Source organism: Dendrobates tinctorius, unplaced genomic scaffold (assembly GCF_039654945.1).
Source record: "Dendrobates tinctorius isolate UK_male_01 unplaced genomic scaffold, ASM3965494v1 ptg000094l, whole genome shotgun sequence".
NCBI classification, from domain to species: domain Eukaryota; kingdom Metazoa; phylum Chordata; class Amphibia; order Anura; family Dendrobatidae; genus Dendrobates; species Dendrobates tinctorius.
In genome coordinates, this window is record NW_027361762.1 from 12,516,309 (window position 1) to 12,532,267 (window position 15,959).

Consider the following 15,959-nt stretch of genomic DNA (forward strand, 5'->3'; position numbering starts at 1 on the left):
CTCTGTGTCACCGTGTATGGTGGTATAGTGTGCGGGAAGGGGCACCTGAGTCTCATCAGGGTCAAAATCTGGCTCTGTACACTGCGAGGACAATGTAGTGCTCTGAGTGAATGTACCAGCAGAATCATCCATCAGCGGCTGTGCATCAGTGCACTCCATGTCAGATTCATCTTGGCCTGGGTAATTCACCATTTCACTTGATAATCCAGGCATGGTATGTGAAAACAGCTCCATGGAGTAATCAGTAGTATGGCCTGCGTCATCCTTCAATCTTGGTTGGGGTGAAGGACACAAGGAAAGGTGTGGTTCATGAACATGAGCCTCCAATGACGACTCAGTGCTTTTACTTTTTACAACTGAAGAAGAGGAGGCGATAGAGCTGGAGGCTGAGTCAGCAATGTAAGACAAAACTTTTTCCTGATGCTCTGCCTTTAAAAGCGGTTTGCCAACTCCTAGAAAACTAAGCGTTCGAGGCCTTATGTAGCCAGACGATGACGCAGGGTCAGCACCTCCTGCATTCGGTCCTATTTTTTTCTTGCCACTACCATCAGATCCACCACCAACACCATCATTACCAGCTGCCAATCCCCGCCCAATTCCACGGCCTCTTCCACCAGCCTTCCTCATTTTTGGTAGAAATGTAGACAAAATCCAACAAACTATATAGTAATGTAAAACAAGGTACAAGGTGTCTATAGGACAGGGGAGATTTAGAATTTCTGCACACACTTGTGGACAGTGGACACTTTTGGATTGTGTGAGGCCCACTGATATCTGAGCGCTATGTGACAGGCTCGATGGCACAGCTGCCTGTGACCAAAGTGACGAGAGGATAATGGAGATTTTGAATCTCTGCGCACTTTTGGACACTGGACACTTGTGGATTGTGTGAGGCCCACTGATATCTGAGCGCTATGTGACACGCTCGATGGCACAGCTGCCTGTGACCAAAGTGATGAGAGGATAATGGAGATTTTGAATCTCTGCGCACACTTTTGGACACTGGACACTTGTGGATTGTGTGAGGCCCACTGATATCTGAGCGCTATGTGACACGCTCGATGGCACAGCTGCCTGTGACCAAAGTGACGAGAGGATAATGGAGATTTTGAATCTCTGCGCACACTTTTGGACACTGGACACTTGTGGATTGTGTGAGGCCCACTGATATCTGAGCACTATGTGACACGCTCGATGGCACAGCTGCCTGTGACCAAACTGACGAGAGGATAATGGAGATTTTGAATCTCTGCGCACACTTTTGGACACTGGACACTTGTGGATTGTGTGAGGCCCACTGATATCTGAGCGCTATGTGACACGCTCGATGGCACAGCTGCCTGTGACCAAAGTGACGAGAGGATAATGGAGATTTTGAATCTCTGCGCACACTTTTGGACACTGGACACTTGTGGATTGTGTGAGGCCCACTGATATCTGAGCGCTATGTGACACGCTCGATGGCACAGCTGCCTGTGACCAAAGTGACGAGAGGATAATGGAGATTTTGAATCTCTGCGCGCACTTTTGGACACTGGACACTTGTGGATTGTGTGAGGCCCACTGATATCTGAGCGCTATGTGACACGCTCGATGGCACAGCTGCCTGTGACCAAAGTGACGAGAGGATAATGGAGATTTTGAATCTCTGCGCACACTTTTGGACACTGGACACTTGTGGATTGTGTGAGGCCCACTGATATCTGAGCGCTATGTGACACGCTCGATGGCACAGCTGCCTGTGACCAAAGTGACGAGAGGATAATGGAGATTTTGAATCTCTGCGCACACTTTTGGACACTGGACACTTGTGGATTGTGTGAGGCCCACTGATATCTGAGCGCTATGTGACACGCTCGATGGCACAGCTGCCTGTGACCAAAGTGACGAGAGGATAATGGAGATTTTGAATCTCTGCGCACACTTTTGGACACTGGACACTTGTGGATTGTGTGAGGCCCACTGATATCTGAGCGCTATGTGACACGCTCAATGGCACAGCTGCCTGTGACCAAAGTGACGAGAGGATAATGGAGATTTTGAATCTCTGCGCACACTTTTGGACACTGGACACTTGTGGATTGTGTGAGGCCCACTGATATCTGAGCGCTGTGTGACACGCTCGATGGCACAGCTGCCTGTGACCAAAGTGACGAGAGGATAATGGAGATTTTGAATCTCTGCGCACACTTTTGGACACTGGACACTTGTGGATTGTGTGAGGCCCACTGATATCTGAGCGCTATGTGACACGCTCGATGTCACAGCTGCCTGTGACCAAAGTGACGAGAGGATAAGGGAGATTTTGAATCTCTGCGCACACTTTTGGACACTGGACACTTGTGGATTGTGTGAGGCCCACTGATATCTGAGCGCTATGTGACAGGCTCGATGGCACAGCTGTGACAAAAGTGACTAGAGGATAAGGGAGATTGGATTGCTTTTAAAAAAGCAGTTTGCGGAGCAGTGGGTAAACAGCAATGCCAGCGTGTCAGGAAGCCTTAAAAGGCAGTCCAACAACCAACACCACTGATACACCACAATATAGCCTCCCCTTGCACTGCACACACAGTGACTTGTATGTTGTGCAGGCCAAATCGCTAGCAGCAGAAGCAGTTTTTTTGTCTTCTTCCCTGCCTAACGCTCTCCCTATAGAATCAGCAGCAACCTCTCACTATACTAAGATCGGCAGAAGTAAGATGGCGGTCGGCGTGCACGCCCTTTTATACCCCCTGTGACGCCCACCAAAGCAAGCCAATCACTTGCATGCCCTTCTGAAAGATGGTGGTGACCCGTGCCTAGGTCATCACGTTGCCCACAGTGTCCGTGGATCCTGATTGGCTGAAAAAGAGCGCAAAACAAACTTTTGAAACGCGACTTTGGCGCGTAAGTCGCCGACCTCGTGGCCGACCTCATCCTAGGGTCGGGTTTCGTTTCATGAAACCCGACTTTGCCAAAAGTCGGCGACTTTTGAATTTTTTCGACCCGTTTCGCTCAACTCTAGTATTTAGTATTACCATATTTTCCAGCGAATAAGACAGTTGGGCGTATAAGACGACCCCCAACTTTTCCAGTTAAAATATAGAGTTTGGAATATACTCGCCGTATAAGACTACCCCTCTTCTACGGTATGATTCCCATTGTGAACCCCACACAGCCCTTCATCCAGTATAATGGCCTCTACATCTCTTCATGCTGTATTATGGCCCCCACACAGCTTTAAAGGGACACTGTCACCAGGATTTTGCCATCCCATCTGCTAGCAGCATAATGTAGAGTTAGAGACCCGGATTCCAGCGATGTGTCACTTACTGAGCTGCTTGCTGTAATTTTAATATAATTACTGTTTACCCTGCTTCATATTTAGCAGTAAATGAATGTGCTGGACTATTTGATTAGTCCTACAATGTTAATCTCAAACTGATTGAACAGTGATTTTATGAAAACTACACTGAGCAGCCCAGTAAGTGACACTGGTGACAGTGTCTCTTTAAATCGCCCTCCATAAAGTATAAAGGCTTCCAGATAGCTTCTATTTGTCCGTGATACAAGGTGGTACACGGTAGTGTGTGAGGAGCGTACACCGCTATACGGTGTCTGTATGGAAAATTGTCAATCTCCATCTATTTGTATAGGGACTGACACACACTGTCTCTGTCTAGTTTTGACCGTTATCAAACACCAGATATACGAAACTGTTTGAAAAGCGGACAGCACTCTAAGGTGTAGGTTTGGAAAAACGGAAAAACTCCTCGGCTTTTTTTTTCCAGAGTCACACACAGATAGCTTCTATTTGTCCGTGATACAAGGCAGTACACGGTAGTGTGTGAGGCGCGTACACAGCTATACGGTGTCTGTATGGAAAATTGTCAATCTCCGGCTATTTGTATAGGGACTGACACACGCTGTCTCTGTCTAGTTTTGACTGTTATCAAACAGCAGATATACGAAACTGTTTGAAAAGCGGACAGCACTCTAAGGTGTAGGTCTGGAAAAACTCCTCGGCTTTTTCTTCCAGAGTCACACACAGATAGCTTCTATTTGTCCGTGATACAAGGCGGTACACGGTAGTGTGTGTGAGGAGCGTACACCGCTATATGGTGTCTGTATGATAAATTGTCAATCTCCATCTATTTGTATAGGGACTGACACGCTGTCTCTGTCTAGTTTTGACCATAATCAAACAGCAGATATACGAAACTGTTTGAAAAGCGGACAGCACTCTAAAGTGTAGGTCTGGAAAAATGGAAAACTCCTCGGCTTTTTCTTCCAGAGTCACACCCAGATAGCTTCTATTTGTCCGTGATACCAGCCGGTACACGGTAGTGTGTGAGGAGTGTACACTGCTATACGGTTTGTGAAAAAATGAACGCTCATTAACTCACCAGGACAAAATAATAAAAGTTGGAGTGCTTTGAAAATAGCAGTTTGAACAGCAGTGTGCACACAGCAATGCAGCTAGCAGGTAGCCTTAAAAGGCAACCTAATCACCACCAGCACTGCTGCACACAACAAAAATCCTCCCCTTTCACTGCACACTAACTGTACAGTGGAAAGCGCTATCAGCAGAAGCAGTTTGTTTTTTTCTTCTTCCCTGCCTAACGCTCTCCCTGTTCAGAATCAGCAGCAGCACCTTTCCCTATTCTAAGATCGGCAGAAGTAAGATGGTGGTCGGCGGTTACAACCTTTTATACCCACTGTGACGCCACACAAAGCCAGCCAATCACTTCAATGCCCTTCTTTAAGATGGTGGTGGCCGCTGCCCATGTCATCGCGCTGCCCACAGTGTGCGTCCTCCATCATTGGCTGAGAAAAGGCGCAGGAAGCATTATTTGAAACGTGACTTTGACGCTCTGATCGGCGACCTCATGACCGACCTCACGCTATGGTTTCGATCGGCGAAACCCAACTTTAGCTAAAGTCGGCTATTTTTGAATTTGACCGACCCATTTCGCTCAACTCTATTAGTAGCTCCAATTTTCCTTGTGGATGTTCAGGTCCAGCTGGTTATGCCAAACAGTTAACGAAAAGTTTGGGTACCAGAATAGTACCCGAACCTGGACCCCATTCATTTAATGGGGAGCCCGAACATCCAGCGTTTACCACACGGTCATGTGCATGACAGAGCTGGAAACAATGCCTCTGATCGGTGGTAAAATCATTACTGCTGGTTAGACTGCCGCAGTTCCCACATTGTAAAATGACAGAATGAGCCCCCAGCTATAATCAGACGTAAAAACTTTACCTCCGGTTACTGGCGTCGGATGATGTGACTACTACTCCTGTCAGCTGAAACTTGCTGCCGCTAATATCAGCGAGAGCAGGCTGCGGATGATGGGAGTATTCATCAGCTGGTGCATACTAAGTAATTAATTTAAATAATTAAAAAAATGGCGTGGGTTCCCTTGTATTCTTGATAACCAGCCAGGCGAAACTGACAGCTGAGAGCTGCAACCCTCAGCTGTCAGCATTAGCAAGGCTGGATATTAAGAATAGAGGGGTCCTCATGTGGTTTTTTTTAATTATTTAAATGAATAATTTAAAAAAACGGCGTGGCGTTCCACTCATTTTTTACAATCAGCCAAGCTAAAGCAGACAGCTGTGGGCTGGTATTCTCAGACCGGCAGGGGGCTATGGATATTGACCCCTCAGCCTAAAGATACAAGCCCGCAGCTGCCCAGAAAAGGCGCATCTATTAGATGCACCAATTCTGGTACTTTGCCCAAATTTTCTCACTTGCTCTGTAGCGGTGGCAAGTGGGGTTCATATTTGTGGGGTTGATGTCACCTTTTGTGGGGTTGATGTCACCTTTGTCAGGTGACATCAAGCCCATGGGTTAATTAATGAAGAGGTGGCTATTAGATGCCTCTCTATTACTAATCCTATAGTTATATTGTAAATAAACACACAACCAGAATAAAGTCCTTTATTTGAAATAAAAAAAGCACACTTTTACTTTTTTTATTTAAAAATAACAAACACAGTAAGGCTGTACACGTAGCCTTTTTTTGCGGTTTCGCAGCGTTTTTTAAAGCGTGAAAACTCAAAAAAACGCATCCCATGCAATCCTATGGGATTCCGCAATGCTGTGCTAATGCTGCGGATTTTTCCGCTGCAGAATCATATAGCGGAAAAATCCACAGCATGCGTGAATTGAGCGCTTCATGTGCGGATGGTACCCAGGGTATGGAGAAAACGAGACTCTCCTCCATGCCCTGGGTACCATATCCCTGTAAAAAATAGAATAAAAATAAAAAATATTGTTATTCTCACCTTCCGACGGCCACCGGAGTCCTTCCCGCCTCTCACCACGCTTCCGGCATCTTCCGGCCCTAATAATGCTTTGCGAGAATGACCGCGATAATGTCGCACTCTCACGAGCGTGACGTCATCGCAGGTCCTTCAGTCAAAGCATTACTGGGACCAGAAGATGACGGAAGCGCCGCAGAGCAGATCGGGGGCCGTCGGAAGGTGAGAATAACATTATTTTTTTAATTATTTTTTGCATCCTATCTTTTACTACTGATGCTGCATAGGCAGCCTCAATAGTAAAAGGTTGGTCACATTTGTCAAGCACTATGCTTGTCAAGAGTGACCAACCTGTCAATCAGTTTTCCAAGCGATGCTACAGATCGCTTGGAAAACACTAACTTTCTGAAAGCTAATTATGCTTGCAAAATGCTAGTTTTTCGTGGGAATTCCGCATGCGAATTTTCCGCGATTTTCCGGCAGCAGGGAGTTGCAGAATTTCGCCAGTGTGCACATAGCCTTATACTCAACTAAAGCTCGTTCCACTGAAGCTTTCATCTCCTGTAAAAAAACATAAAAAAACAGTAGGTGTTCGGTACTGACGCCAAACTTTACGGTTTGGGTTCGCCCGTCTCTAGCTATTATTAAGATTGAGCTTTTTCGCAATTGTTTTATAGACGCTTCTGTTATTTTTCTCATAACTGTATAGGCCCTTTTCAGTCTAATAGCTTATCATAATGCACAATTCTACCCCATTTGGAGATGGCTGTGGGTCCCTGTGCAGCTACACAGATCTGCCCCTGGATTAAAGTTTTTGTTACTGTTCATATGGCTCTGTGTTCATGTCTCTGTGAACAGAGGTCTGCAAAAAAAGATTGAAACATGTCCATTTATTGATCCATGAAAGGGATCAAAATCACCGATACAAGTCTATGGGTCCATGAAATCACTGACAACAATCAGAAGACATCCATAGGCCATCCATAGGTGGTCCATTTTTAACATTTTAATTTACATTTTAGCATATGAGAAAATCACTGATTAAGCATTGATGATGAAAACTGACACAATGACCAAACACTGATGACAATCGGTCTGTTTTTTGCATACAAGAAAAATAACTGATGTTCGAAATTATTAACATGATGCAAATTTGAAACTGCTTCACATCTGCAAGGAAAAAAAATAAGCAACATGCATTATATTTTAGGAATATCATTCAGTTTGATGGGACAATAATGGTTCATTCAGATATCCATGCATATTGGTCATAGCATGGACTGACAGCAGGTCTCCCAATCCGAGCGTGACAGACTCATTGAACTACACAAAGCTGTCTGATCTCGGACCGATCTGCATGGATGTTTAATGAGTCTTAATGAGTTTAATGACCGCCAATACTTCTTTTAACTGACCTGAGATATAAGAGAATAGCCTCTCCATACAGGTGACAAACCAGCAGCTGTCGCCTGTACACTATAGCTGACAACTTGCTGCATCAGCCACGATCAGTGTTGTCATTGTCCATATATTTTTAACCCCTTAGATGCTGCTGTCAATAATGACTATATCATATAAATGTTTGAAAGAGTGTGACTTCTCCATCTTTATCCTCATCGACACCCCGAGATCTTGATTGTGTGGTCCTGATATTTGCCATGGCAATTCATGAGCAAAAAATGGCTTTAGAGTCTGCCGGCTCTAGTGGCCTGTTCAGAAGTCAGTGACATTTAGGTGGTATAAATAAACTTTTTCATTCCTATCATGCCACTTTGTATTAATTCCTGAACAGCACCTGAAGGGTTAATAAGTCTGCAAACCCTGTCTTATGAGGAAAGGTTGCAGGATTTGGGAATGTTTAGTTTGCAAAAGAGAAGACTGAGAGGAGACTTAATAGCTGTCTACAAATATCTAAAGGGCTGTCACATTGTAGAAGGATCAACTTTATTCTCATTTGCACAAGGAAAGACTAGAAGCAATGGGATGAAACTGAATGGGAGGAGACACAGATTAGATATTAGAAAAAACTTTTTGACAGTTAGAGTGATCAATGAGTGGAACAGGCTGCCACAAGAAGTGGTGAGTTCTCCTTCAATGGAAGTCTTCAAACAGAGGCTGGACAGACATCTGACTGGGATGATTTAGCGAATCCTGCTTTGAGCAGGGGGTTGGACCAGATGGCCCAGGAGGTCCCTTCCAACTCTACGATTCTATGATTCTAAGTTACCTGACAGCAGTTTTCAATATATTGAGGGGTGCTGCTTTTAAAATTGTATCACTTTTTTGGGTTTCCCAATATATAGGACCCCTAAAGTCACTTTAAACCTGGATAGGTCCCTAAAAACAACAATTTTGTAAATTTCCATGAAAAAATGAAAAACTGCAGCTACATTTTTAAACCTCCTAAAATGCTAACAAAATAAAATAGCATTTTACAAATGGTGCTGATGTAAGGCAGACATGTGGGAAATGTTATTTATTAAAGTTTTTGTGTGGTATAACTATATGGATTAAAGGGATAATCATTCAAAGTTTGAAAATTGCTATTTTTTTACATTTTTGGCAAATTTCTGATATTTTTTATAAATAAACACAAAACATATCAACCTAAATTTACCATTATCTTAAAGTATAATGTGTCACGAAAAAACTATCTCAAAATCACTGGAATTTGTAGAAGTGTTCCAGAGTTATCGCCACATAAAGGGACACTGGTCAGAATTTAAAAATTTTGCTCTGTCACTAAGGGATTAAAATATTTTTTTTTGCCACAGTTTTTATGCATGTTTTTTTTCTGTGAAAAACAGGGCAAAAGCATGACATGAGCATAGCCTTAGACTGCATGTAAACATCTATTTACATTTTTACTCTTAACAAATGTGGACTGCTTTATTCCTACGTGTCATCTATTTTGTTCCCGTTTTGTATCCATTTTTTTCTCATACATTTTTGCAACCTGAAGGAGGTAGCATGCCTTTTTCTGTTGACTCTTAGCAGTGGGTCAGTTAAAGATAATTAAGAAAATGATGGACTTCATTATTAAGTCATTTTTTAAAATTCGCCATAGATTTTAATGGTTGAATGTGATCCGCGAAAATGAATGAAACTAGGACATGCACTGATTTTAATGGAATGGACAGAAAAAAAAAATGGATGTGTGAATAGTTTATTTAATCTCAATTTGTCTGTGTACTCTCCATTTTAACATCACATTAGCAATCGGATGAGAAAAACATGTGTGAATGTAACCTAAAAAGGTAATAAAGATTATTCTATAACCTAAATGTTTATGTCATCTTAAGGTTGAAACAATTGGAGATGCTTATATGGTGGTCAGTGGTCTTCCTAATCGAAATGGAAATCGACATGCAATAGATATATGTAGAATGGCTTTGGATATTCTTAGTTTTATGGGTTCTTTTGAATTGAACCATTTGCCTGGATTGCCTGTATGGATCCGGATTGGAATTCACTCAGGTATGCAATTCGTATGTTGAAAATAGCTTGGGAAAGTATTCACCCCCTTGCCATTTTTCGTATTTTGCTTCCTCACAGCCTGGAATTTCAGTGTGTTTTTTTAAAGGTTTGCATCAGTTTATATAAAGAACATGCCTACAACTGTGAACATTTGTTTGTTTTTTTATTGTGAAACAAACAGCAAATAGGACAAAATAACTGAAAAGTTTAGTGTGCATAACTATTAACCCCACTAAAGTCAGTACTGTGTAGATCCTCCTTTTGTAGCAATTACAGCTGACTTTTAATTTGGATAAGTCTCTATGAGCTTTCCACATCTTGCCACTGGTATTTTTGCCCATTCCTCAAGGCAAAACTGCTCCAGCTCCTTCGAGTTACAACCCTTGGCAAAAATTATGTAATCACCGGCCTTGGAGGATGTTCATTCAGTTGTTTAATTTTGTAGAAAAAAAGCAGATCACAGACATGGCACAAAACTAAAGTCATTTCAAATGGCAACTTTCTGGCTTTAGGAAACACTAAAAGAAATCAAGAACAAAAAATGTGGTAGTCAGTAATGGTTACTTTTTTAAACCAAGCATAGGGGAAAAATTATGGAACTATATGCGTGGACTCGGACAAATGTAAATAGGTAAGAACACTACTGTATAATAAGTGTGTCATGTAAATATGTTTGCTAACTGTTGCCCCACCCCTAGCAGAGGTGTTGTGTAAAAGGAAAAGAGAGGGAGACCTCCCGTTGATCCCAAAGTGTGTCCGGGTTGTCCCACCCCAGTAAAGGAAAGTGTGGGAATTGTCGCATAGGCCTGAATTGTTCCAGGCTCTGCTCAGCAACCTGTCAAACTAGACAAATGGAAAATGGAAAAAAAGGGATACACCAAAAAGGGAAAAGTACGGGATTATTGGGGACAACAATGGTCATAGGAAGGGGGTATGTAGGAGGGTGGACCCAAAGCGTGGACTCGGACAAATGTAAATAGTCAAGAACACTACTGTATAATATGTGTCATGTAAATATGTTTGCTAACTGTACAAAAAGTCAAGTAGGAAAGTTGCAGTTAGGGCTGTGGCCACTAGGGGGAGACACAGTGCAGGGAAAGGAAAAGCCAAGTCATGGTAGGTGGAGCAAGTGGAACAAGAGAAGGGGGATTCCCCGGCTTAAGGGATAAAAAGCGTGAGCTTCCCAGACCTAGGGGGAGAAGAGCTCATGAAGGGACAGTGAGAAGAGCTCAGGACGAGACAGAGAGAAGAGCTCAGAAAGAGACAGAGGAGATAGACAGAAAAGAGAAGAAAGAGAGAGCGAGTTCAGAGAGGGGGTGGCCCTGGAAAGACAGCAGAAGGGAAGAACAGCCTGGGGTACCGGACTGCTGGAAAACTGGGCACTGAAGAGCTTTGGCCAAAAGATTTTTTCTGTCACCATGACAAGGTTGACTCTTTTGGCTGGGCCCTACTCTACTCTAACCTATTAAACATTTGTTAAAATATGCAATACAATTTAGGCATATTATTTATTTTTCAATTTTTAAAATGACCAATAACATCACATCCAAAAGGACAAATACCACTGACCCTTTACCAGACACAATATTACCACCACATAATGACCTATAATACCACATACAAGGAACAAATACTGCCACACCATATCCAGACCACATATTACCACCACAGTGACCGAATAATGTCACATTCAAGGGAAAAATACCACCACACCATGTCCAGATCACATATTACCACCACAGTGACCGAATAATAGCACATAAAAGGGACAAGCACCACCACATCATGACCAGACCACATATTACCACCACATGGTGACTGAATACTACAATACTGATAAGTAAAAAAAGGATAATACTATCACCATAAGTGCCATTATACACAGGAGATCTGTACTTAGTATGCAGTGTCTGTGTACAGGTAATAAAGTGATCACTGGTGACATTATACACAGGAGCTCTGTATATAGTGTCAGTGTACATGTAATACAGTGATCACCAGTGCCATTATACACAGGAACTCTGTATATAGTTTATAGTGTCAGTGTACAGGTAACACACTGACCCACCAGTGACGTCTCTAGGTGAAGTCCTTGAGCTTCGCTTTTCATCTTCATCCAGCACAGGCCGCCATCACGTCTTCCAGCCAGAGCTTGTCTCTGCAGGAAATAACACTGTTATCTAGAGTTCAGCTTGCAGAACACACCACTTAATTTTTGCCAACTTCTACACTACAACCACTGCACAGTAACAGGACCGCCCCCCCATTTAGAACAGTATCTTCAAAAAAATAAAATAAATTCTTCACTGCAGTAATAATATCCCTTAATTAGCCCCTATGGTAGTAATATCCCCCATCCTGGTCCTGTGTGTCTCATTCCTGGCTCCAGCCATATGTTTTCCCATACTGCCCTCATGAGTAACCATTCTGCCCCCATTAGTGTTGAGCGATACCATCCGATATCGTGAAATATTGGATCGGATTGGATCGGACCGATACCCAAAAAGTATCGGATATCGCCGATTCCGATACCGGAAACCAATGCAAGTCAATGGGACAGAAATATCGGAATTAAAAAAAAACCTTTCTTTCCTTGTAGGTTAATTCTACATGAAGAAAAACATCTAATAATAATGTAGAATGTATTGGGGGAAGTGGAGGAGACATTAAAGGCATAGAGGTTTAGCCCAATCAAATGGAATAGCAGGAATATTTTTTTTTTTAAAGACGTTCGGAGTTTCAAAGATATTGACTATGTTAACCTTTTTATATTTTGTCAGATATGTATGTTTCACTACTTCCATGCTCTTCACCTTCTTTTTTATTTCTCCCACACTTTCTCCTTCATGATCCTCAGCAGCAGCAGCATCTTTTTCATCAACTTCTTCTTCACCTTATTCATCTTCTTCTTCTTCACCTTCTTCCTATTATTCTTTTTTTTTACATTCTTCATATTCTTCTTATTTGACTATTATTCTTCTTCATATTCTACTTCTTCATCTTCTTCCTATTCTTCTTCTTCATCATATTCTTATTTGTGACAGGCATTCCTGTAGTTGTTATCTATAAAAGTTTGAAGATTACACCTTCCGTTCTGCCTGTCACAAAAGATTTACAACAGGATTTGTCCGCGTTCAGTTTGGCCTGCAGTAGCAGGCATTTTCCAAGGGCACCACGAGGAGGAATGGACTCACCCCCATACACTGCTTAGTCTTCTTCTGCTTATAATTTAGATAATATCTTTTGCTCTGATTTTTAGTCTTATGCTTAATGTTCTTCTGCTTTTTGTTCTTCTGCTTCTTGGTCTTCTGCTTCTTGGTCTTCTGTCTCTTGTTGTTCTTTATCTTGTTGGCTGTCTTCATGTTCTTTGTTCTATTGGTCGTCTTCTTCAGGGTCATCTTTTTGGTCTTCTTCCGGGTGGCCTTCCGGGTCGTCGTCTTCAGGGTCATCGTTTTCGTGGTCGTCGTCTTCTTCGGGGTGATCTTCAGGGTCGTTGACTTCAGGGTCGTCGTCATGGAGATCCAGAGTGATAACCAAAAACCATTTCCAAAAGCTTGAACTTGGAAATGTAGCAGAAGGTACAAGAAGGCTGAGGAACTGCCGAGAACCAGCTGACGGTACTGGAACACGGATGGGTAGCAGAAGGAACAAGAGCCAATGGCACTACCGAGGACCACCTGACGGTGCTGGAACCTGGTTACTAAGCAGGAGGTACCTGTGCTAGAAAGCACTACCAAGGACCAGCAGATGTTGCTGGAACTCGGATACCGAGATGGAGGCAACGAAGCCAAAGGCACTGCCGAGAACCAGCTGACCTTGCTGGAACCCGGAGGGGCAGCAGATGGAACAAGAGGCAATGGAACTACCGAGGACCAGCTGACGGTGCTGGAACCCGGATGGGTAGCAGAAGGAACAAGAGCCAATGGCACTACCGAGGACCAGCTGACGTTACTGGAACCCGGTTACTAAGCAGGAGGTACCTGTGCTAGAAAGCGCTACCAAGGACCAGAAGATGTTGCTGGAACTCGGATACCGAGATGGAGGCTCCTAAGCCAAAGGCACTGCCGAGAACCAGCTGACAATGCTGGAACCCGGAGGGGCAGCAGAAGGAACAAGAGGCAATTGAACTACCGAGGACCAGCTGATGGTGCTGGAACCCGGATGGGTAGCAGAAGAAACAAGAGCCAATGGCACTACTGAGGACCAGCTGAAGTTACTGGAACCCAGTTACTAAGCAGGAGGTACCTGTGCTAGAAATCACTACCAAGGACCAGCAGACGTTGCTGGAACTCGGATACCGAGATGGAGGCACCTAAGCCAAAGGCACTGCCGAGAACCAGCTGACGGTGCTGGAACCCGGAGGGGTAGCAGAAGGTACCCATGAAAAACAAAGTTGCAAGGCTGCGAGCCAGCCGCAGTTACCGAAACCCACAGTCCTACAGGGGGTGCTTGTCCTATTGGCACTACGGAGCCAGCCTTTATTGCCAGAACCCGCAGCCCACATAGGAAGATGTTATGAATGAGTCACCGAAGGAGGAAAAAACAAAAATACAAGCTAAGTCCAGAAAACCGGAGAGGTTGGTAGCTATCGGATTGCAGACCCCTGATCCTATTCACACAACTAACAGTAGCCGTGGGGGGTTCCTACGGTGCCCTAGACCCCTCGTTCACAGCCGGAGAACTAAATAAGCCTAAAGAAAGAAAGGGGAAATCTAAACTGCCCCAGAGCAGACCCCAAAGCAATAGACAGCCCCCAACATGTATTGTCGGTGAAAAGCAGATGAAAACACAGACAGAAAGACAGGTTGAGCAAACGATGGGGCCCAACTAACTAAATAGGAAAGGACAGAAAAGATGCTGGCTGCAATCCGCAAAAATACTGCCAAAATAATGTCCAACACGTCTGATAGAAAAAAGGCCCTGAAGTCACTAGACTTCAAAAACACTATATCAGCACTCAGGTATATTCTGAAGACTGAGCAAAAGATCAACTTGACCAGAGACAAAAATGGAGCTCAGCCTGTACCAACAAGGGCAGGTAGAACACAAACACTAAGTAAACAGACAATATCTCATGGAAAAATAAGAGAGCAAATACTTAGCTTTCAGAAGACAGGTACTGAACTGGTTTGCAAGAGCTCAGAGCAGAAAGGATCACCAGCACCCCTGTAGGGCGTCGGCTACCTTATATCCACTCAGTGATTCCGGGTGTCCAATCAGGCTCCACCTGTTCAGATGACAGGTTCTTCCCAGCCCAATCAATTTCACTACCTCTCTTCACCAGCAGAGGGAGATCATCAGACATCAACGGTGAAGGGGAAAATGAACTCACAACAGGAAGCACCTAAACTGCAGGCACCATAGATTCGGCTAACCCGACCGCAACACGACAGGACAACGTATTGGTGGCAAAGTGACGTTGACACTACCCGGAAACAGCTGGCATGCTGGAACCAGGCTGGGCAGGAGGGAGTACCCTTGCCAAAGACACTGCTGAGAACCAGCTGACGGTGCTGGAGCCCGGATGAGTAGCAGAAGCTACAAGAGCCAATGGCACTACCGAGGACCAGCTGATGGTACTGGAACCCAGTTACTAAGCAGGAGATACCTGTGCCAGAAAGCACTACCAAGGACCAGCAGACGTTGCTGGAACTTGGATACTAAGCAGGAGGTACCTGTGCTAGAAAGCACTACCAAGTACCAGCAGACGTTGCTGGAACTCGGATACCGAGATGGAGACACCTAAGCCAAAGGCACTGCCGAGAACCAGCTGACAGTGCTGGAACCCGGAGGGGCAGCAGAAGGAACAAGAGGCAATTGAACTACCGAGGACCAGCTGACGGTGCTGGAACCCGGATGGGTAGCAGAAGGAACAAGAGCCAATGGCACTACCGAGGACCAGCTGATGTTACTGGAACCTGGTTACTAAGCAGGAGGTACCTGTGCTAGAAAGCACTACCAAGGACCAGCAGACGTTGCTGGAACTCGGATACTGAGATGGAGGCACCTAAGCCAAAGGCACTGCCGAGAACCAGCTGACGGTGCTGGAACCCAGAGGGGCAGCAGAAGGTACCCATGAAAAACAAAGTTGCAAGGCTGCGAGCCAGCCGCAGTTACCGAAACCCACAGTCCTACAGGGGGTGCTTGTCCTATTGGCACTACGGAACCAGCCTTTATTGCCAGAACTCGCAGCCCACATAGGAATCACCTAAACTGCAGGCACCATAGAGTCG

The 15,959-nt window shown here is 44.3% G+C and overlaps 1 protein-coding gene and 1 long non-coding RNA gene across 2 annotated transcripts in view; one reads left to right on the top strand and one right to left on the bottom strand.

The window, feature by feature from the left end:
- Positions 1-15,959, top strand: part of GUCY2C (guanylate cyclase 2C) — a 1,090,166-nt gene that overhangs the window by 812,624 nt on the left and 261,583 nt on the right. Inside the window, exon 23 of the mRNA XM_073586670.1 lies at positions 9,552-9,726. Coding sequence (XP_073442771.1) covers positions 9,552-9,726 — 175 coding nt within the window. The remainder of the gene's footprint in view (positions 1-9,551; positions 9,727-15,959) is intronic.
- LOC141098705 (uncharacterized) overlaps positions 1-15,959 on the bottom strand; it is a 241,171-nt gene that overhangs the window by 145,351 nt on the left and 79,861 nt on the right. The window contains exon 2 of the long non-coding RNA XR_012234320.1: positions 11,795-11,884. This is a non-coding gene — a long non-coding RNA (uncharacterized lncRNA). The remainder of the gene's footprint in view (positions 1-11,794; positions 11,885-15,959) is intronic.